Genomic DNA, 16,160 nt, shown 5'->3' with positions numbered 1-16,160 from the left:
TTGTTCTAACTGTGGTAGCTAGTGGTGTTGTGGTGGTAACTGTGATAGCTAGTATCATTGTGGTAACCGTGGTAGCTAGTATGGTTGTGGTAACCGTGATAGCTAGTATGGTTGTGGTAAACCGTGATAGCTAGTATCGTTGTGGTATCTGTGTAGCTAGTATGACTCCTTGCTGTCCCCAGTCCACCTGGCCATGCTGCTTGTTCCAGTTTCAACTGACCTGAGCCCTAGGACCATGCCCCAGGACTACCTGACATGATGACTCCTTGCTGTCCCCAGTCCACCTGACTGTGCTGCTATTCGACCATGCATTTGAACATCTTGGCCATGTTCTGTTATAATCTCCACCCGGCACAGCCAGAAGAGGACTGGCCACCCCACATAGCCTGGTTCCTCTCTAGGTTTCTTCCTAGGTATTGGCCTTTCTAGGGAGTTTTTCCTAGCCACCGTGCTTCTACACCTGCATTGCTTGCTGTTTGGGTTTTAGGCTGGGTTTCTGTACAGCACTTTGAGATATCAGCTGATGTACGAAGGGCTATATAAATAAATTTGATTTGATTTGATTTGATTTGATTATGGTTGTGGTAACCGTGATAGCTAGTATGGTTGTGGTAACCGTGATAGCTAGTATGGTTGTGGTAACCGTGATAGCTAGTATGGTTGTGGTAACCATGGTAGCTAGTATAAGGAGAAGTCTCTGGTTCAAGCCCAGGTTGTGATAAGGAGAAGTCTCTGGTTCAAGCCCAGGTTGGGATAAGGAGAAGTCTCTGGTTCAAGCCCAGGTTGTGATAAGGAGAAGTCTCTGGTTCAAGCCCAGGTTGGGATAAGGAGAAGTCTCTGGTTCAAGCCCAGGTTGGGATAAGGAGAAGTCTCTGGTTCAAGCCCAGGTTGGGATAAGGAGAAGTCTCTGGTTCAAGCCCAGGTTGGGATAAGGAGAAGTCTCTGGTTCAAGCCCAGGTTGGGATAAGGAGAAGTCTCTGGTTCAAGCCCAGGTTGGCAGAAGGAGAAGTCTCTGGTTCAAGCCCAGGTTGGGATAAGGAGAAGTATCTGGTTCAAGCCCAGGTTGGGATAAGGAGAAGTCTCTGGTTCAAGCCCAGGTTGTGATAAGGAGAAGTCTCTGGTTCAAGCCCAGGTTGGGATAAGGAGAAGTCTCTGGTTCAAGCCCAGGTTGTGATAAGGAGAAGTCTCTGGTTCAAGCCCAGGTTGGGATAAGGAGAAGTCTCTGGTTCAAGCCCAGGTTGGCAGAAGGAGAAGTCTCTGGTTCAAGCCCAGGTTGTAACAAGGAGAAGTCTCTGGTTCAAGCCCAGGTTGGGATAAGGAGAGGGACGGAAGCAAACACTGTTACCACAGTAATGTAATCCAGTTCACTTCTCTTTCTACCTCTCAAGGACAGCGCTGTGATGCAGTGGTTTTCTGTTTATGTGTAGTACAGGTATGACAGTATGATTTATGAACACTTAGTCCAGGAGGCTGAGTAACATTGTTTGGTTTAATTACTCAACCCAACTTTTGGGTTTCCCCCTCTCGCAGAACTTTCCAATTACAGGGACGTTGTAGAGTAATGACCCAGCATTTCATGGTGTCGAATCGAAGAAAACAAGACAAATAATCATTTTACCAATACATAGCCAATTTCACAACAATTAAAAGGGGTGATTGAATGATCCCGTTCTCTCCCAAACAGTGCTTAAGGAATATTGTCACTTCCATAGTCAATCAGTGATCAGTGTGTGCGTGTGTGTGTGTGTGTGTGTGTGTGTGTGTGCTCTCACATTGCTAAGAGGCTGGAGGGGCCTGGTGATAATCTGATGACTGCATGGTATTTATATTTTTAACCTCTATTTAACTAGGCAAGGTTAACAATACATTCTTATTTACAATGACAGTCCTGACCCAGCCAAACCCTCTCCTAACCCTGACGACGCAGGACCAATTGTTCACCGCCCTATGGGACTCCTGACCAAGACCGGTTGTGATACAGACCGGGATCAAATCCGGGTCTGTAGTGACGCCTCCTGCATTGTGATGCAGTATCTTAGACCGCTGAACCAGGGTCTGTAGTGACGCCTCTAGCACTGAGATGCAGTGTCTTAGACCTCTGAACCAGGGTCTGTAGTGACGCCTCTAACACTGAGATGCAATGTCTTAGACCGCTGAACCAGGGTCTGTAGTGACGCCTCTAGCACTGAGATGCAGTGTCTTAGACCGCTGAACCAGGGTCTGTAGTGACGCCTCTAGCACTGAGATGCAGTGCCTTAGACCGCTGAACCAGGGTCTGTAGTGACTCCTCTAACACTGAGATGCAGTGTCTTAGACCGCTGAACCAGGGTCTGTAGTGACGCCTCTAGCACTGAGATGCAGTGTCTTAGACCACTGAACCAGGGTCTGTAGTGACGCCTCCAGCACTGAGATGCAGTGTCTTAGACCTCTGCGACACTAAGGATCCCTAAAGTACTCTGGGGATAATCTGATGATAGAGAGAACTACAGGGTATGAATTACTCTGGGAATAATCTGATGACATAGAGAACTACAGGGTATGAATTACTCTGGGGATAATCTGATGATAGAGAGAACTACAGGGTATACATTACTCTGGGGATAATCTGATGATATAGAGGCCTACAGGGTATAAATTACTCTGGGGATAATCTGATGATAGAGAGAACTACAGGGTATGAATTATTCTGGGGATAATCTGATGACAGAGAGAACTACAGGATATAAATTACTCTGGGAATAATCTGATGACATAGAGAACTACAGGGTATGAATTACTCTTCTGGGGATAATCTGATGATAGAGAGAACTACAGGGTATGAATTACTCTGGGGATAATCTGATGATAGAGAGAACTACAGGGTATGAATTACTCTGGGGATAATCTGATGATAGAGAGGCCTACAGGGTATGAATTACTCTGGGGATAATCTGATGATAGAGAGGCCTACAGGGTATATATTTTTCTGGGGATAATCTGATGATAGAGAGACCTAAAGGGTATATATTTTTCTGGGGATAATCTGATGATAGAGACCTGTGTTTCATCTCAACTCTCATCTCCTACAGCACAGAAGCTACACTCCAGAGCATCCAAATGTACCACACACACACACACACACACACACACACACACACACACACACACACACACACGATTGAAAATAGAGATCCAATAGAGATGGGACTCTGTCTGTCTGCTTTACTCTGATACATTCATCTAATAGAGACGGGACTCTGTCTGTCTGCTTTACTCTGATACATTCATCTAATAGAGACGGGACTCTGTCTGTCTGCTTTACTCTGATACATTCATCTAATAGAGACGGGACTCTGTCTGTCTCCTTTACTCTGATACATTCATCTAATAGAGACGGGACTCTGTCTGTCTGCTTTACTCTGATACATTCATCTAATAGAGACGGGACTCTGTCTGTCTGCTTTACTCTGATACATTCATCTAATAGAGACGGGACTCTGTCTGTCTGCTTTACTCTGATACATTCATCTAATAGAGACGGGACTCTGTCTGTCTGCTTTACTCTGATACATTCAGACACAGCTGTTGTAAACAGAACAACAGCCATCTAACATTTGACACATCAGCCTGTTTGGGTGGTTAGGCTTTTGAACACAAAGCCACCCAGCCAGTGGGTAGACTGGACGACACAGATACTGTAGGTCTTGACCGTTCTCTCCGCCTGTCACTGTATGGCGGGAGGATAGATGCCTTGTGGGTAGTAGAATGTCAGGATAGATGAGGGTCAGTTTCAGGCATGTCCAGCTAAGACAACAGATAAACATACACACACACACACACACACACACACCCAGGCACACACCCAGACACACACCCACACACACACACACACACACCCACACACACAGGCACCCACACACACACACACACACACACACACACACGAAGGCACACACACACACACACACACACACACACACACACACACACACACACACATACACACACACCCTTAAAGACTCCCATACCTCTGCAGATGGGTCGGTCGTCGCTCCAGCCTACGTAGCTGTCTGTGACTCTCAGGCAGCTGATGCTCTTAGAGCCCTGCAGCTCATAACCCTCATCACAGGAGAAGTGCACTGTGGCACCTCGCCTGTAGGGGAGGTAGAGAGACAGAGGGTTATACACACAGTCATTACCTCTCTATACCCAGTGGTCTAGTCCTGAGGCATTACCTCTCTATACCCAGTGGTCTATTCCTGAGGCAATACCTCTATACCCAGTGGTCTAGTCATGAGGCATTACCTCTCTATACCCAGTGGTCTATTCCTGAGGCAATACCTCTATACCCAGTGGTCTAGTCATGAGGCATTACCTCTCTATACCCAGTGGTCTATTCCTGAGGCATTACCTCTCTATACCCAGTGGTATATTCCTGAGGCATTACCTCTATACCCAGTAGTCTAGTCCGGAGTCATTACCTCTCTATACCCAGTGTTCTATTCCCGAGGCATTACCTCTATACCCAGTAGTCTAGTCCTGAGGCATTACCTATCTATACCCAGTGGTCTATTCCTGAGGCATTACCTCTATACCCAGTGGTCTAGTCATGAGGCATTACCTCTATACCCAGTGGTCTAGTCCTGAGTCATTACCTCTCTATACCCAGTGGTCTATTCCTGAGGCATTACCTCTATACCCAGTGGTCTAGTCCTGAGGCATTACCTCTATATCCAGCGGTCTATTCCTGAGGCATTACCTCTATACCCAGTGGTCTAGTCCTGAGTCATTATCTCTATACCCAGTAGTATAGTCCTGAGGCATTACCTCTCTATACCCAGTGGTCTATTCCTGAGGCATTACCTCTATACCCAGTGGTCTAGCCATGAGGCATTACCTCTATACCCAGTGGTCTAGTCCTGAGTCATTACCTCTCTATACCACGTGGTCTATTCCTGAGGCATTACCTCTATACCCAGTGGTCTAGTCCTGAGGCATTACCTCTATACCCCGTGGTCTATTCCTGAGGCATTACCTCTATACCCAGTGGTCTATTCCTGAGGCATTACCTCTATACCCAGTGGTCTAGTCATGAGGCATTACCTCTATACCCAGTGGTCTAGTCCTGAGTCATTACCTCTCTATACCCAGTGGTCTATTCCTGAGGCATTACCTCTATACCCATTGGTCTAGTCCTGAGGCATTACCTCTATATCCAGTGGTCTATTCCTGAGGCATTACCTCTATACCCAGTGGTCTAGTCCTGAGTCATTACCTCTCTATACCCAGTGGTTCCTTAGTCGCATTTTCGAAAACAAACAACACATGCATTGTTTTCTCTTCGTCAATACATTGTCATCCATGTCACCTTCTCCTCACTCCTCTCTCTCCTTCTCTCACTCCTTCTCCTCACTCCTTCCCTCTCTCCTTCCCTCTCTCCTTCTCACTCTCTCCTCCCACCTTCTCTCTCTCTCATCTCTCTCCTCTCTCCTTCTCTCTCTCCTTCTCTCTCTCCTTCCCTCTCTCCTTCTCACTCTCTCCTCTCTCCTTCTCTCTTCTTCTCTCTCTCCTTCTCTCTCTCCTTCCCTCTCTCCTTCTCTCTCTCCTTCCCTCTCTCCTCTCTCCTTCCCTCTCTCCTTCTCACTCTCTCCTCCCACCTTCTCTCTCTCTCTCATCTCTCTCCTCTCTCCTCTCTCTCCTTCTCCCTCTCCTTCTCTCTCTCCTTCTCCCTCTCCTTCTCTCTCTCCTTCCCTCTCTCCTTCTCTCTTCTTCTCTCTCTCCTCTAATTGTCTATTTCTATTTCCTGTTCTGTATTTTGTGTTTTTACCTGAAGTCTGATCCTTTTCTTTTCCCTCGGTCAGGGATCCCCGGGTCTGGACACATGTTATGTCCCTGGGCCACACCCATCTGAGACACTGAGAGAGGGGGATGAGAGAGGGATGAGAGGGAGAGAGAGAGGCGTGGATAGATAGGGAAGGGGAGAGAGAGAGAGAGAAAGATGAAAGAGAGAGTAAAATAAACAATCAGTGTTTCGCATAGCAGTCTAGCCAGCAAAAAAATCAAGGTAAATTAGGTATATCAACTTTCAACAAAACCAGCCTTATTCTAAAATGGATTAAATTGCACATTTTCCTCATTAATCTACACTCAATATCCCATAATGACAAAGCAAAAACAGTTTTTTTGCAAATAACAAACAGAAATAAACTTATTGACATACGCATCAGACCCTTTGCTATGAGACTCAACATTGAGCTCAGGTGCATCCTGTCTCCATTGATCATCCTTGAGATGTTGCTACATCTTGATTGGAGTCAACGTGTGATAAATTAAATTGATTGGACATGATTTGGAAAGAGACACAGCTCTATATATAACGTCCCAAGTTGACAGTGCATATCAGAGCAAAAATCAAGTCATGAGGTCGATAGAATTGTCCGTAGAGCTCTGAGATGGGATTGTGTAGAGGCACAGATTTGGGGGGGGGGGGGGGGGGGGGGGAGAACGTCTGTAGCATTGAAGGTCCCCAAGAACACAGTGGCCTCCATCAATCTTAAATGGACGAAGTTGGGAACCACCAAGAACTAGAGCCACCTGGCCAAACTAAACATAAAGGGACGGGGAAAAGGAGGAAAGCTCAGGACCCAGTGGTCTATTACACTGCCAAGACAACGCAGGCTTCGGGACAAGTCTCTGAATGTCCTTGAGTGGCCCAGCCAGAGCCCGGACTTGTACCCGATCAAACATCTCTGGAGAGACCTGAAAATACAGTGCAGGTCCTGTATTAAAGGATACAGGTCTGACCTGTTCTGAAAGGCCCCAGAGTCTGCAACACCACTAAGCAAGGGGCACCACAAATCAGCGGCACCACGAAGACCAAGGAGCTCTCCAAACAGGTCAGGGACAAAGTTGTGGAGAAGTACAGATCAGGATTGGGTTATAAAAAAATATCAGAAACGTTCAATATCCCACAGAGCACCAATAAATGTATTATTTCACAATGAAACATATTTTGCATCGTCAAAGTGGTAGGCAGGGTAGCCTAGTGGTTAGAGAGTTGGACTAGGAACTGGAAGGTTGCAAGTTCAAACCCCCGAGCTGACAAGGTACTAATCTGTCGTTCTGCCCCTAAACAGGCAGTTAACCCACTGTTCCTAGGCTGTCATTGAAAAAAAGAATTTGTGCTTAACTGACTTGCCTTGGTTAAATAAAATTAAATAAATCAAATGATACACACCACAAAAAAATCTATTTTAATTCAATTACAGGTTGTAAGGCAACAAAATAGGAAAAATGCCAAGGGGGTGAATACTTTCACCACTGTAGCTGTGCAGAGACACTCCCCACCGGGGAATACGACGGGGTAGCCTAGTGGTTAGAGCGTTGGACTAGTTACCGGAAGGTTGTAATTTCAAAGCTAACCCACTGTTCCTAGGCCAGTTAACCCACTGTTCCTAGGCCAGTTAACCCACTGTTCCTAGGCCAGTTAACCCACTGTTCCTAGGCCAGTTAACCCACTGTTCCTAGGCCAGTTAACCCACTGTTCCTAGGCCAGTTAACCCACTGTTCCTAGACCAGTTAACCCCACTGTTCCTAGGCCAGTTAACCCACTGTTCCTAGGCCAGTTAACCCACTGTTCCTAGGCCAGTTAACCCACTGTTCCTTGACCAGTTAACCCCACTGTTCCTAGGCCAGTTAACCCACTGTTCCTAGGCCAGTTAACCCCACTGTTCCTAGACCAGTTAACCCACTGTTCCTAGGCCAGTTAACCCACTGTTCCTAGACCAGTTAACCCACTGTTCCTAGACCAGTTAACCCACTGTTCCTAGGCCAGCTAACCCACTGTTCCTAGGCCAGTTAACCTACTGTTCCTAGGCCAGTTAACCCCACTGTTCCTAGACCAGTTAACCCACTGTTCCTAGGCCAGCTAACCCACTGTTCCTAGACCAGTTAACCCACTGTTCCTAGACCAGTTAACCCACTGTTCCTAGGCCAGCTAACCCACTGTTCCTAGACCAGTTAACCCACTGTTCCTAGGCCAGCTAACCCACTGTTCCTAGGCCAGTTAACCCACTGTTCCTAGGCCAGTTAACCTACTGTTCCCAGACCAGTTAACCCACTGTTCCTAGACCAGTTAACCTACTGTTCCACTGTTCCTAGGCCAGTTAACCCACTGTTCCTAGGCCAGTTAACCCACTGTTCCTAGACCAGTTAACCCACTGTTCCTTGACCAGTTAACCCCACTGTTCCTAGGCCAGTTAACCCACTGTTCCTAGGCCAGTTAACCCACTGTTCCTAGGCCAGTTAACCCACTGTTCCTAGACCAGTTAACCCACTGTTCCACTGTTCCTAGACCAGTTAACCCACTGTTCCTAGACCAGTTAACCCACTGTTCCACTGTTCCTAGGCCAGTTAACCCACTGTTCCTAGGCCAGTTAACCCACTGTTCCTAGACCAGTTAACCCACTGTTCCACTGTTCCTAGGCCAGTTAACCCACTGTTCCTAGGCCAGTTAACCCACTGTTCCTAGACCAGTTAACCCACTGTTCCTAGACCAGTTAACCCACTGTTCCTAGACCAGTTAACCCACTGTTCCTAGACCAGTTAACCCACTGTTCCTAGACCAGTTAACCCACTGTTCCTAGACCAGTTAACCCACTGTTCCTAGACCAGTTAACCCACTGTTCCTAGGCCAGTTAACCCCACTGTTCCTAGACCAGTTAACCCACTGTTCCTAGACCAGTTAACCCACTGTTCCTAGGCCAGTTAACCCCACTGTTCCTAGGCCAGTTAACCCACTGTTCCTAGGCCAGTTAACCCACTGTTCCTAGGCCAGTTAACCCACTGTTCCTAGACCAGTTAACCCACTGTTCCTAGGCCAGCTAACCCACTGTTCCTAGACCAGTTAACCCCACTGTTCCTAGACCAGTTAACCCACTGTTCCTAGACCAGTTAACCCACTGTTCCTAGGCCAGTTAACCCACTGTTCCTAGGCCAGTTAACCCACTGTTCCTAGACCAGTTAACCCACTGTTCCTAGACCAGTTAACCCACTGTTCCTAGACCAGTTAACCCACTGTTCCTAGACCAGTTAACCCACTGTTCCTAGACCAGTTAACCCACTGTTCCTAGACCAGTTAACCCCACTGTTCCTAGGCCAGTTAACCCACTGTTCCTAGACCAGTTAACCCACTGTTCCTAGACCAGTTAACCCCACTGTTCCTAGACCAGTTAACCCACTGTTCCTAGACCAGTTAACCCACTGTTCCTAGACCAGTTAACCCACTGTTCCTAGACCAGTTAACCCCACTGTTCCTAGGCCAGTTAACCCACTGTTCCTAGACCAGTTAACCCACTGTTCCTAGACCAGTTAACCCACTGTTCCTAGACCAGTTAACCCACTGTTCCTAGACCAGTTAACCCACTGTTCCTAGACCAGTTAACCCACTGTTCCTAGGCCAGTTAACCTACTGTTCCTAGTACATTTGTTCTTAACTGAGTTGCCTAGTCAAATATAGGTAAAATAATCCCTTAGAGGATCTTCAGAGTAGAATTTGACAAACCCAAGAAGACTTGAGGCTGTAAATCGCTGCCAAAGGTTCTTCAACAAAGTACTGAGTAAAGGGTCTAAATAGTTATGTAAATATTTATATACATTTGCACAAAAAAAAATTGCTTTGTCATTATGGGGTATTGTGGTGTCATTATGGGGTATTGTGGTGTCATTATGAGGTATTGTGATGTCATTATGAGGTATTGTGATGTCATTATGAGGTATTGTGATGTCATTATGAGGTATTGTGATGTCATTATGAGGTATTGTGATGTCATTATGAGGTATTGTGATGTCATTATGAGGTATTGTGATGTCATTATGAGGTATTGTGATGTCATTATGAGGTATTGTGATGTCATAATGAGGTATTGTGATGTCATTATGAGGTATTGTGATGTCATTATGAGGTATTGTGATGTCATTATGAGGTATTGTGATGTCATAATGAGGTATTGTGATGTCATAATGAGGTATTGTGTGTAGATTGATGAGGGGAGAAAACGATGTAATACATTTTAGAATGAGGCTGTAACGTAATTTTTTGGGGGAAAAAGTAAAGTGTTTTGAAAACAATACTTAATAATAATATGAATATATATAATATAATATGAAACCTAATAACCCTAAACCTTGATGAATTTCACTGTTTCAAGCATCAGCACATAGAGTTTAAGTTGGATGTTTACATACACTTAGGTTGGAGTCATTAAAACTCGTTTTTTCAACCACTCCACAAATTTCTTGTTCATAAACTTGATAACAAACTATGGAAAGTTGGTTAGGACATCTACTTTGTGCATGACACAAGTAATTTTTCCAACAATAGTTTACAGACAGATTATTTCACTAATAATTCGCTGTATCACAATTCCAGTGGGTCAGAAGTTAACATACACTAAGTTGACTGTGCCTTTAAACAGCTTGGAAAATTCCAGAAAATGATGTCATGGCTGTTAGTTAATTGGAGGTGTAATGTAATTGCTTTAGAAGCCTCTGATAGGCTAATTGACATCATTTGAGTCAATTGGAGGTGTACCTGTGGATGTATTTCAAGGCCTACCTTTAAACTCCGTGCCTCTTTGCTTGACATCATGGGAAAATCAAAAGAAATCAGCCAAGACCTCAGAAAAAAATGGTACACTTCAACAAGTCTGGTTCATGCTTGGGAGCAATTTCCAAACACCCGAAGGTACCACGTTCTTTCTGTACAAACAATAGTATGCAAGTATAAACACCACACAGCCGTCATACCGCTCAGGAAGGAAACGCGTTCGGTCTCCTAGTGATGAACGTACTTTGGTGTGAAATGTGCAAATCAATACAGGGTATTACGGTACAGAGTCAATGTGGAGGCTATAAACAGGGTATTACGGTACAGAGTCAGTGTGGAGGCTATAAACAGGGTATTACGGTACAGAGTCAATGTGGAGGCTATATACAGGGTGTTACGGTACAGAGTCAATGTGGAGGCTATAAACAGGGGGTACCGGTACAGAGTCAATGTGGAGGCTATATACAGGGGGTACCGGTACAGAGTCAATGTGGAGGCTATATACAGGGGGTACCCGTACAGAGTCAATGTGGAGGCTATATACAGGGTATTACGGTACAGAGTCAATGTGGAGGCTATAAACAGGGGGTACCGGTACAGAGTCAATGTGGAGGCTATTTACAGGGTGTTACGGTACAGAGTCAATGTGGAGGCTATTTACAGGGGGTACCGGTACAGAGTCAATGTGGAGGCTATATACAGGGGGTACCGGTACAGAGTCAATGTGGAGGCTATATACAGGGTGTTACGGTACAGAGTCAATGTGGAGGCTATAAACAGGGTATTACGGTACAGAGTCATTGTGGAGGCTATAAACAGGGTACTACGGTACAGAGTCAATGTGGAGGCTATATACAGGGTATTACGGTACAGAGTCAATGTGGAGGCTATATACAGGGTATTACGGTACAGAGTCAATGTGGAGGCTATATACAGGGTATTACGGTACAGAGTCAATGTGGAGGCTATAAACAGGGGGTACCGGTACAGAGTCAATGTGGAGGCTATATACAGGGGGTACCGGTACAGAGTCAATGTGGAGGCTATATACAGGGGGTACCGGTACAGAGTCAATGTGGAGGCTATATACAGGGTATTACGGTACAGAGTCAATGTGGAGGCTATAAACAGGGGGTACCGGTACAGAGTCAATGTGGAGGCTATTTACAGGGTGTTACGGTACAGAGTCAATGTGGAGGCTATTTACAGGGGGTACCGGTACAGAGTCAATGTGGAGGCTATATACAGGGGGTACCGGTACAGAGTCAATGTGGAGGCTATATACAGGGTGTTACGGTACAGAGTCAATGTGGAGGCTATATACAGGGTGTTACGGTACAGAGTCAATGTGGAGACTATATACAGGGGGTACCGGTACAGAGTCAATGTGGAGGCTATTTACATGGGGGACCGGTACAGAGTCAATGTGGAGGCTATTTACATGGGGGACCGGTACAGAGTCAATGTGGAGGCTATATACAGGGGGTACCAGTACAGAGTCAATGTGGAGGCTATATACAGGGGGTACCAGTACAGAATCAATGTGGAGGCTATATACAGGGTGTACCGGTACAGAGTCAATGTGGAGGATATACAGGGGGTACCAGTACAGAATCAATGTGGAGGCTATATACAAGGTGTACCGGTACAGAGTCAATGTGGAGGCTATTTACAGGGGGTACCAGTACAGAGTCAGTGTGGAGGCTATATACAGGGGGTACCAGTACAGAATCAATGTGGAGGCTATATACAGGGGGTACCAGTACAGAATCAATGTGGAGGCTATATACAGGGGGTACCAGTACAGAATCAATGTGGAGGCTATATACAGGGGGTACCAGTACAGAGTCAGTGTGGAGGCTATATACAGGGGTACCAGTACAGAATCAATGTGGAGGCTATATACAGGGGGTACCGGTACAGAGTCAATGTGGAGACTATTTACATGGGGGACCGGTACAGAGTCAATGTGGAGGATATACAGGGGGTACCAGTACAGAATCAATGTGGAGGCTATATACAGGGGGTACCAGTACAGAATCAATGTGGAGGCTATATACAGGGGGTACCGGTACAGAGTCAATGTGGAGGATATATACAGGGGGTACCAGTACAGAGTCAATGTGGAGGCTATATACAGGGGGTACCGGTACAGAGTCAATGTGGAGACTATATACAGGGGGTACCGGTACAGAGTCAATGTGGAGGCTATATACAGGGGGTACCGGTACAGAGTCAATGTGGAGACTATATACAGGGTGTTACGGTACAGAGTCAATGTGGAGACTATATACAGGGGGTACCAGTACAGAGTCAATGTGGAGGCTATATACAGGGGGTACCGGTACAGAGTCAATGTGGAGGCTATATACAGGGTGTACCAGTACAGAATCAATGTGGAGGCTATATACAGGGGGTACCAGTACAGAGTCAATGTGGAGGCTATATACAGGGGGTACCGGTACAGAGTCAATGTGGAGACTATATACAGGGGGTACCGGTACAGAGTCAATGTGGAGGCTATATACAAAAAACATGTATTATTTTAGCCATAATATTCCTAATAAATTCTGTAAGGTTATGTAATTATATTCCCTGTGCACTCTTCCTGCCTCTGGCCCTCATCATAATCAACAGTATCATTTTTTTTGTTTTTAGTTCAAAATATATTTACCCCTCTCCTCCCATACGACAGCATCCTGCTAAAACATATCAACTGATTGAGACAGGAAGGGGAAGTGACACAGGGTCGGTGAGCCAGCCAACCTCGGCAGGCCCCTTAACAGACAGGGCGGGGTCAAAGGCCCGACAGGCAGGGCCAAAGCCAATGTGACACCAGCTGATTAGCCGAGACTCTGGGCGGCTCTGAATATTGATGAGGGAGAAAAGGCCAGGCTTGTCATCGTTAGGGGAACGAAAAACTGGTCGGTAACCACGGCAGCAGGACGGAGAGAGGAAGAAGTGGAGGAGAGAAGAATGAGAATGAAAATAAAGAGGAGAAGGACGAAGGAGGAGATGGGTTTGAGGTGATGGAGGTGGAGGACTAGAGGAGATGGGTTTGAGGTGATGGAGGTAGAGGACTAGAGGAGATGGGTATGAGGTGATGGAGGTGGAGGACTAGAGGAGATGGGTATGAGGTGATGGAGGTAGAGGACTAGAGGAGATGGGTATGAGGTGATGGAGGTAGAGGACTAGAGGAGATGGGTATGAGGTGATGGAGGTAGAGGACTAGAGGAGATGGGTATGAGGGGATGGAGGTAGAGGACTAGAGGAGATGGGTATGAGGTGATGAGGTAGACGACTAGAGGAGATGGGTATGAGGGGATGGAGGTAGAGGACTAGAGGAGATGGGTATGAGGGGATGGAGGTAGAGGACTAGAGGAGATGGGTATGAGGTGATGGAGGTAGAGGACTAGAGGAGATGGGTATGAGGGGATGGAGGTAGAGGACTAGAGGAGATGGGTATGAGGTGATGGAGGTTGAGGAGATGGGTATGAGGTGATGGAGGTAGAGGACTAGAGGAGATGAGTATGAGGTGATGGAGGTAGAGGACTAGAGGAGATGGGTATGAGGTGATGGAGGTGAAGGACTAGAGGAGATGGGTATGAGGTGATGGAGGTAGAGGACTAGAGGAGATGGGTATGAGGTGATGGAGGTGGAGGACTAGAGGAGATGGTTATGAGGTGATGGAGGTGGAGGACTAGAGGAGATGGGTATGAGGTGATGGAGGTGGAGGACTAGAGGAGATGGGTATGAGGTGATGGAGGTAGAGTACTAGAGGAGATGGGTATGAGGTGATGGAGGTGGAGGACTAGAGGAGATGGGTATGAGGTGATGGAGGTGGAGGACTAGAGGAGATGGGTATGAGGTGATGGAGGTAGAGTACTAGAGGAGATGGGTATGAGGTGATGGAGGTGGAGGACTAGAGGAGATGGGTATGAGGTGATGGAGGTAGAGGACTAGAGGAGATGGGTTTGAGGTGATGGAGGTAGAGGACTAGAGGAGATGGGTATGAGGTGATGGAGGTAGAGGACTAGAGGAGATGGGTATGAGGTGATGGAGGTAGAGGACTAGAGGAGATGGGTATATGAGGTGTTGGAGGTAGAGGACTAGAGGAGATGGGTATGAGGGGATGGAGGTGGAGGACTAGAGGAGATGAGTATGAGGTGATGGAGGTAGAGGACTAGAGGAGATGGGTATGAGGTGATGGAGGTGGAGGACTAGAGGAGATGGGTATGAGGTGATGGAGGTAGAGGACTAGAGGAGATGGGTATGAGGTGATGGAGGTGGAGGACTAGAGGAGATGGTTATGAGGTGATGGAGGTGGAGGACTAGAGGAGATGGGTATGAGGTGATGGAGGTGGAGGACTAGAGGAGATGGGTATGAGGTGATGGAGGTAGAGTACTAGAGGAGATGGGTATGAGGTGATGGAGGTGGAGGACTAGAGGAGATGGGTATGAGGTGTTGGAGGTGGAGGACTAGAGGAGATGGGTATGAGGTGATGGAGGTAGAGTACTAGAGGAGATGGGTATGAGGTGATGGAGGTGGAGGACTAGAGGAGATGGGTATGAGGTGATGGAGGTAGAGGACTAGAGGAGATGGGTTTGAGGTGATGGAGGTAGAGGACTAGAGGAGATGGGTATGAGGTGATGGAGGTAGAGGACTAGAGGAGATGGGTATGAGGTGATGGAGGTAGAGGACTAGAGGAGATGGGTATATGAGGTGTTGGAGGTAGAGGACTAGAGGAGATGGGTATGAGGGGATGGAGGTGGAGGACTAGAGGAGATGGGTATGAGGTGATGGAGGTAGAGGACTAGAGGAGATGGGTATGAGGTGATGGGGGTAGAGGACTAGAGGAGATGGGTATGAGGTGATGGGGGTAGAGGACTAGAGGAGATGGGTATGAGGGGATGGAGGTAGAGGACTAGAGGAGATGGGTATGAGGTTATGGGGGTAGAGGACTAGAGGAGATGGGTATGAGGTGATGGGGGTAGAGGACTAGAGGAGATGGGTATGAGGGGATGGAGGTAGAGGACTAGAGGAGATGGTTATGAGGTGATGGAGGTGGAGGACTAGAGGAGCCTGGGTATGAGGAGATGGGGGTAGATGACTAGAGGAGATGGGTATGAGGTTATGGAGGTGTAGGACTAGAGGAGATGGGTATGAGGTGATGGAGGTAGAGGACTAGAGGAGATGGGTATGAGGTGATGGAGGTAGAGGACCAGAGGAAACGGGTATGAGGTGATGGAGGTAGAGGACCAGATGAGATGGGTATAACGTGATGGAGGTAGAGGACCAGAGGAGATGAGTATGAGGTGATGGAGGTAGAGGACCAGAGGAGATGGGTATGAGGTTATGGAGGTAGAGGACCAGAGGAGATGAGTATGAGGAGATGGAGGTAGATGACCAGAGGAAACAGGTATGAGGTGATGGAGGTAGAGGGCTAGAGGAGATGGGTATGAGGTGATGGAGGTCGAGGAGATGGGTATGAGGTGATGGAGGTAGAGGACTAGAGGAGATGGGTATGAGGAGATGGAGGTACATGACTAGAGGAGTTGGGTATGAGGTGATGGA

The 16,160-nt window shown here is 47.0% G+C and overlaps 1 protein-coding gene across 1 annotated transcript in view; it reads right to left on the bottom strand.

Moving 5' to 3' along the window:
• csmd2 (CUB and Sushi multiple domains 2) overlaps positions 1-16,160 on the bottom strand; it is an 895,829-nt gene that overhangs the window by 477,846 nt on the left and 401,823 nt on the right. Inside the window, 2 exon segments of the mRNA XM_031789283.1 lie at positions 4,008-4,132; positions 5,807-5,894. Coding sequence (XP_031645143.1) covers positions 4,008-4,132; positions 5,807-5,894 — 213 coding nt within the window.

Source organism: Oncorhynchus kisutch, linkage group LG14 (assembly GCF_002021735.2).
Source record: "Oncorhynchus kisutch isolate 150728-3 linkage group LG14, Okis_V2, whole genome shotgun sequence".
NCBI lineage: Eukaryota > Metazoa > Chordata > Actinopteri > Salmoniformes > Salmonidae > Oncorhynchus > Oncorhynchus kisutch.
This window is presented reverse-complemented; position numbering and strand designations above follow the sequence as displayed.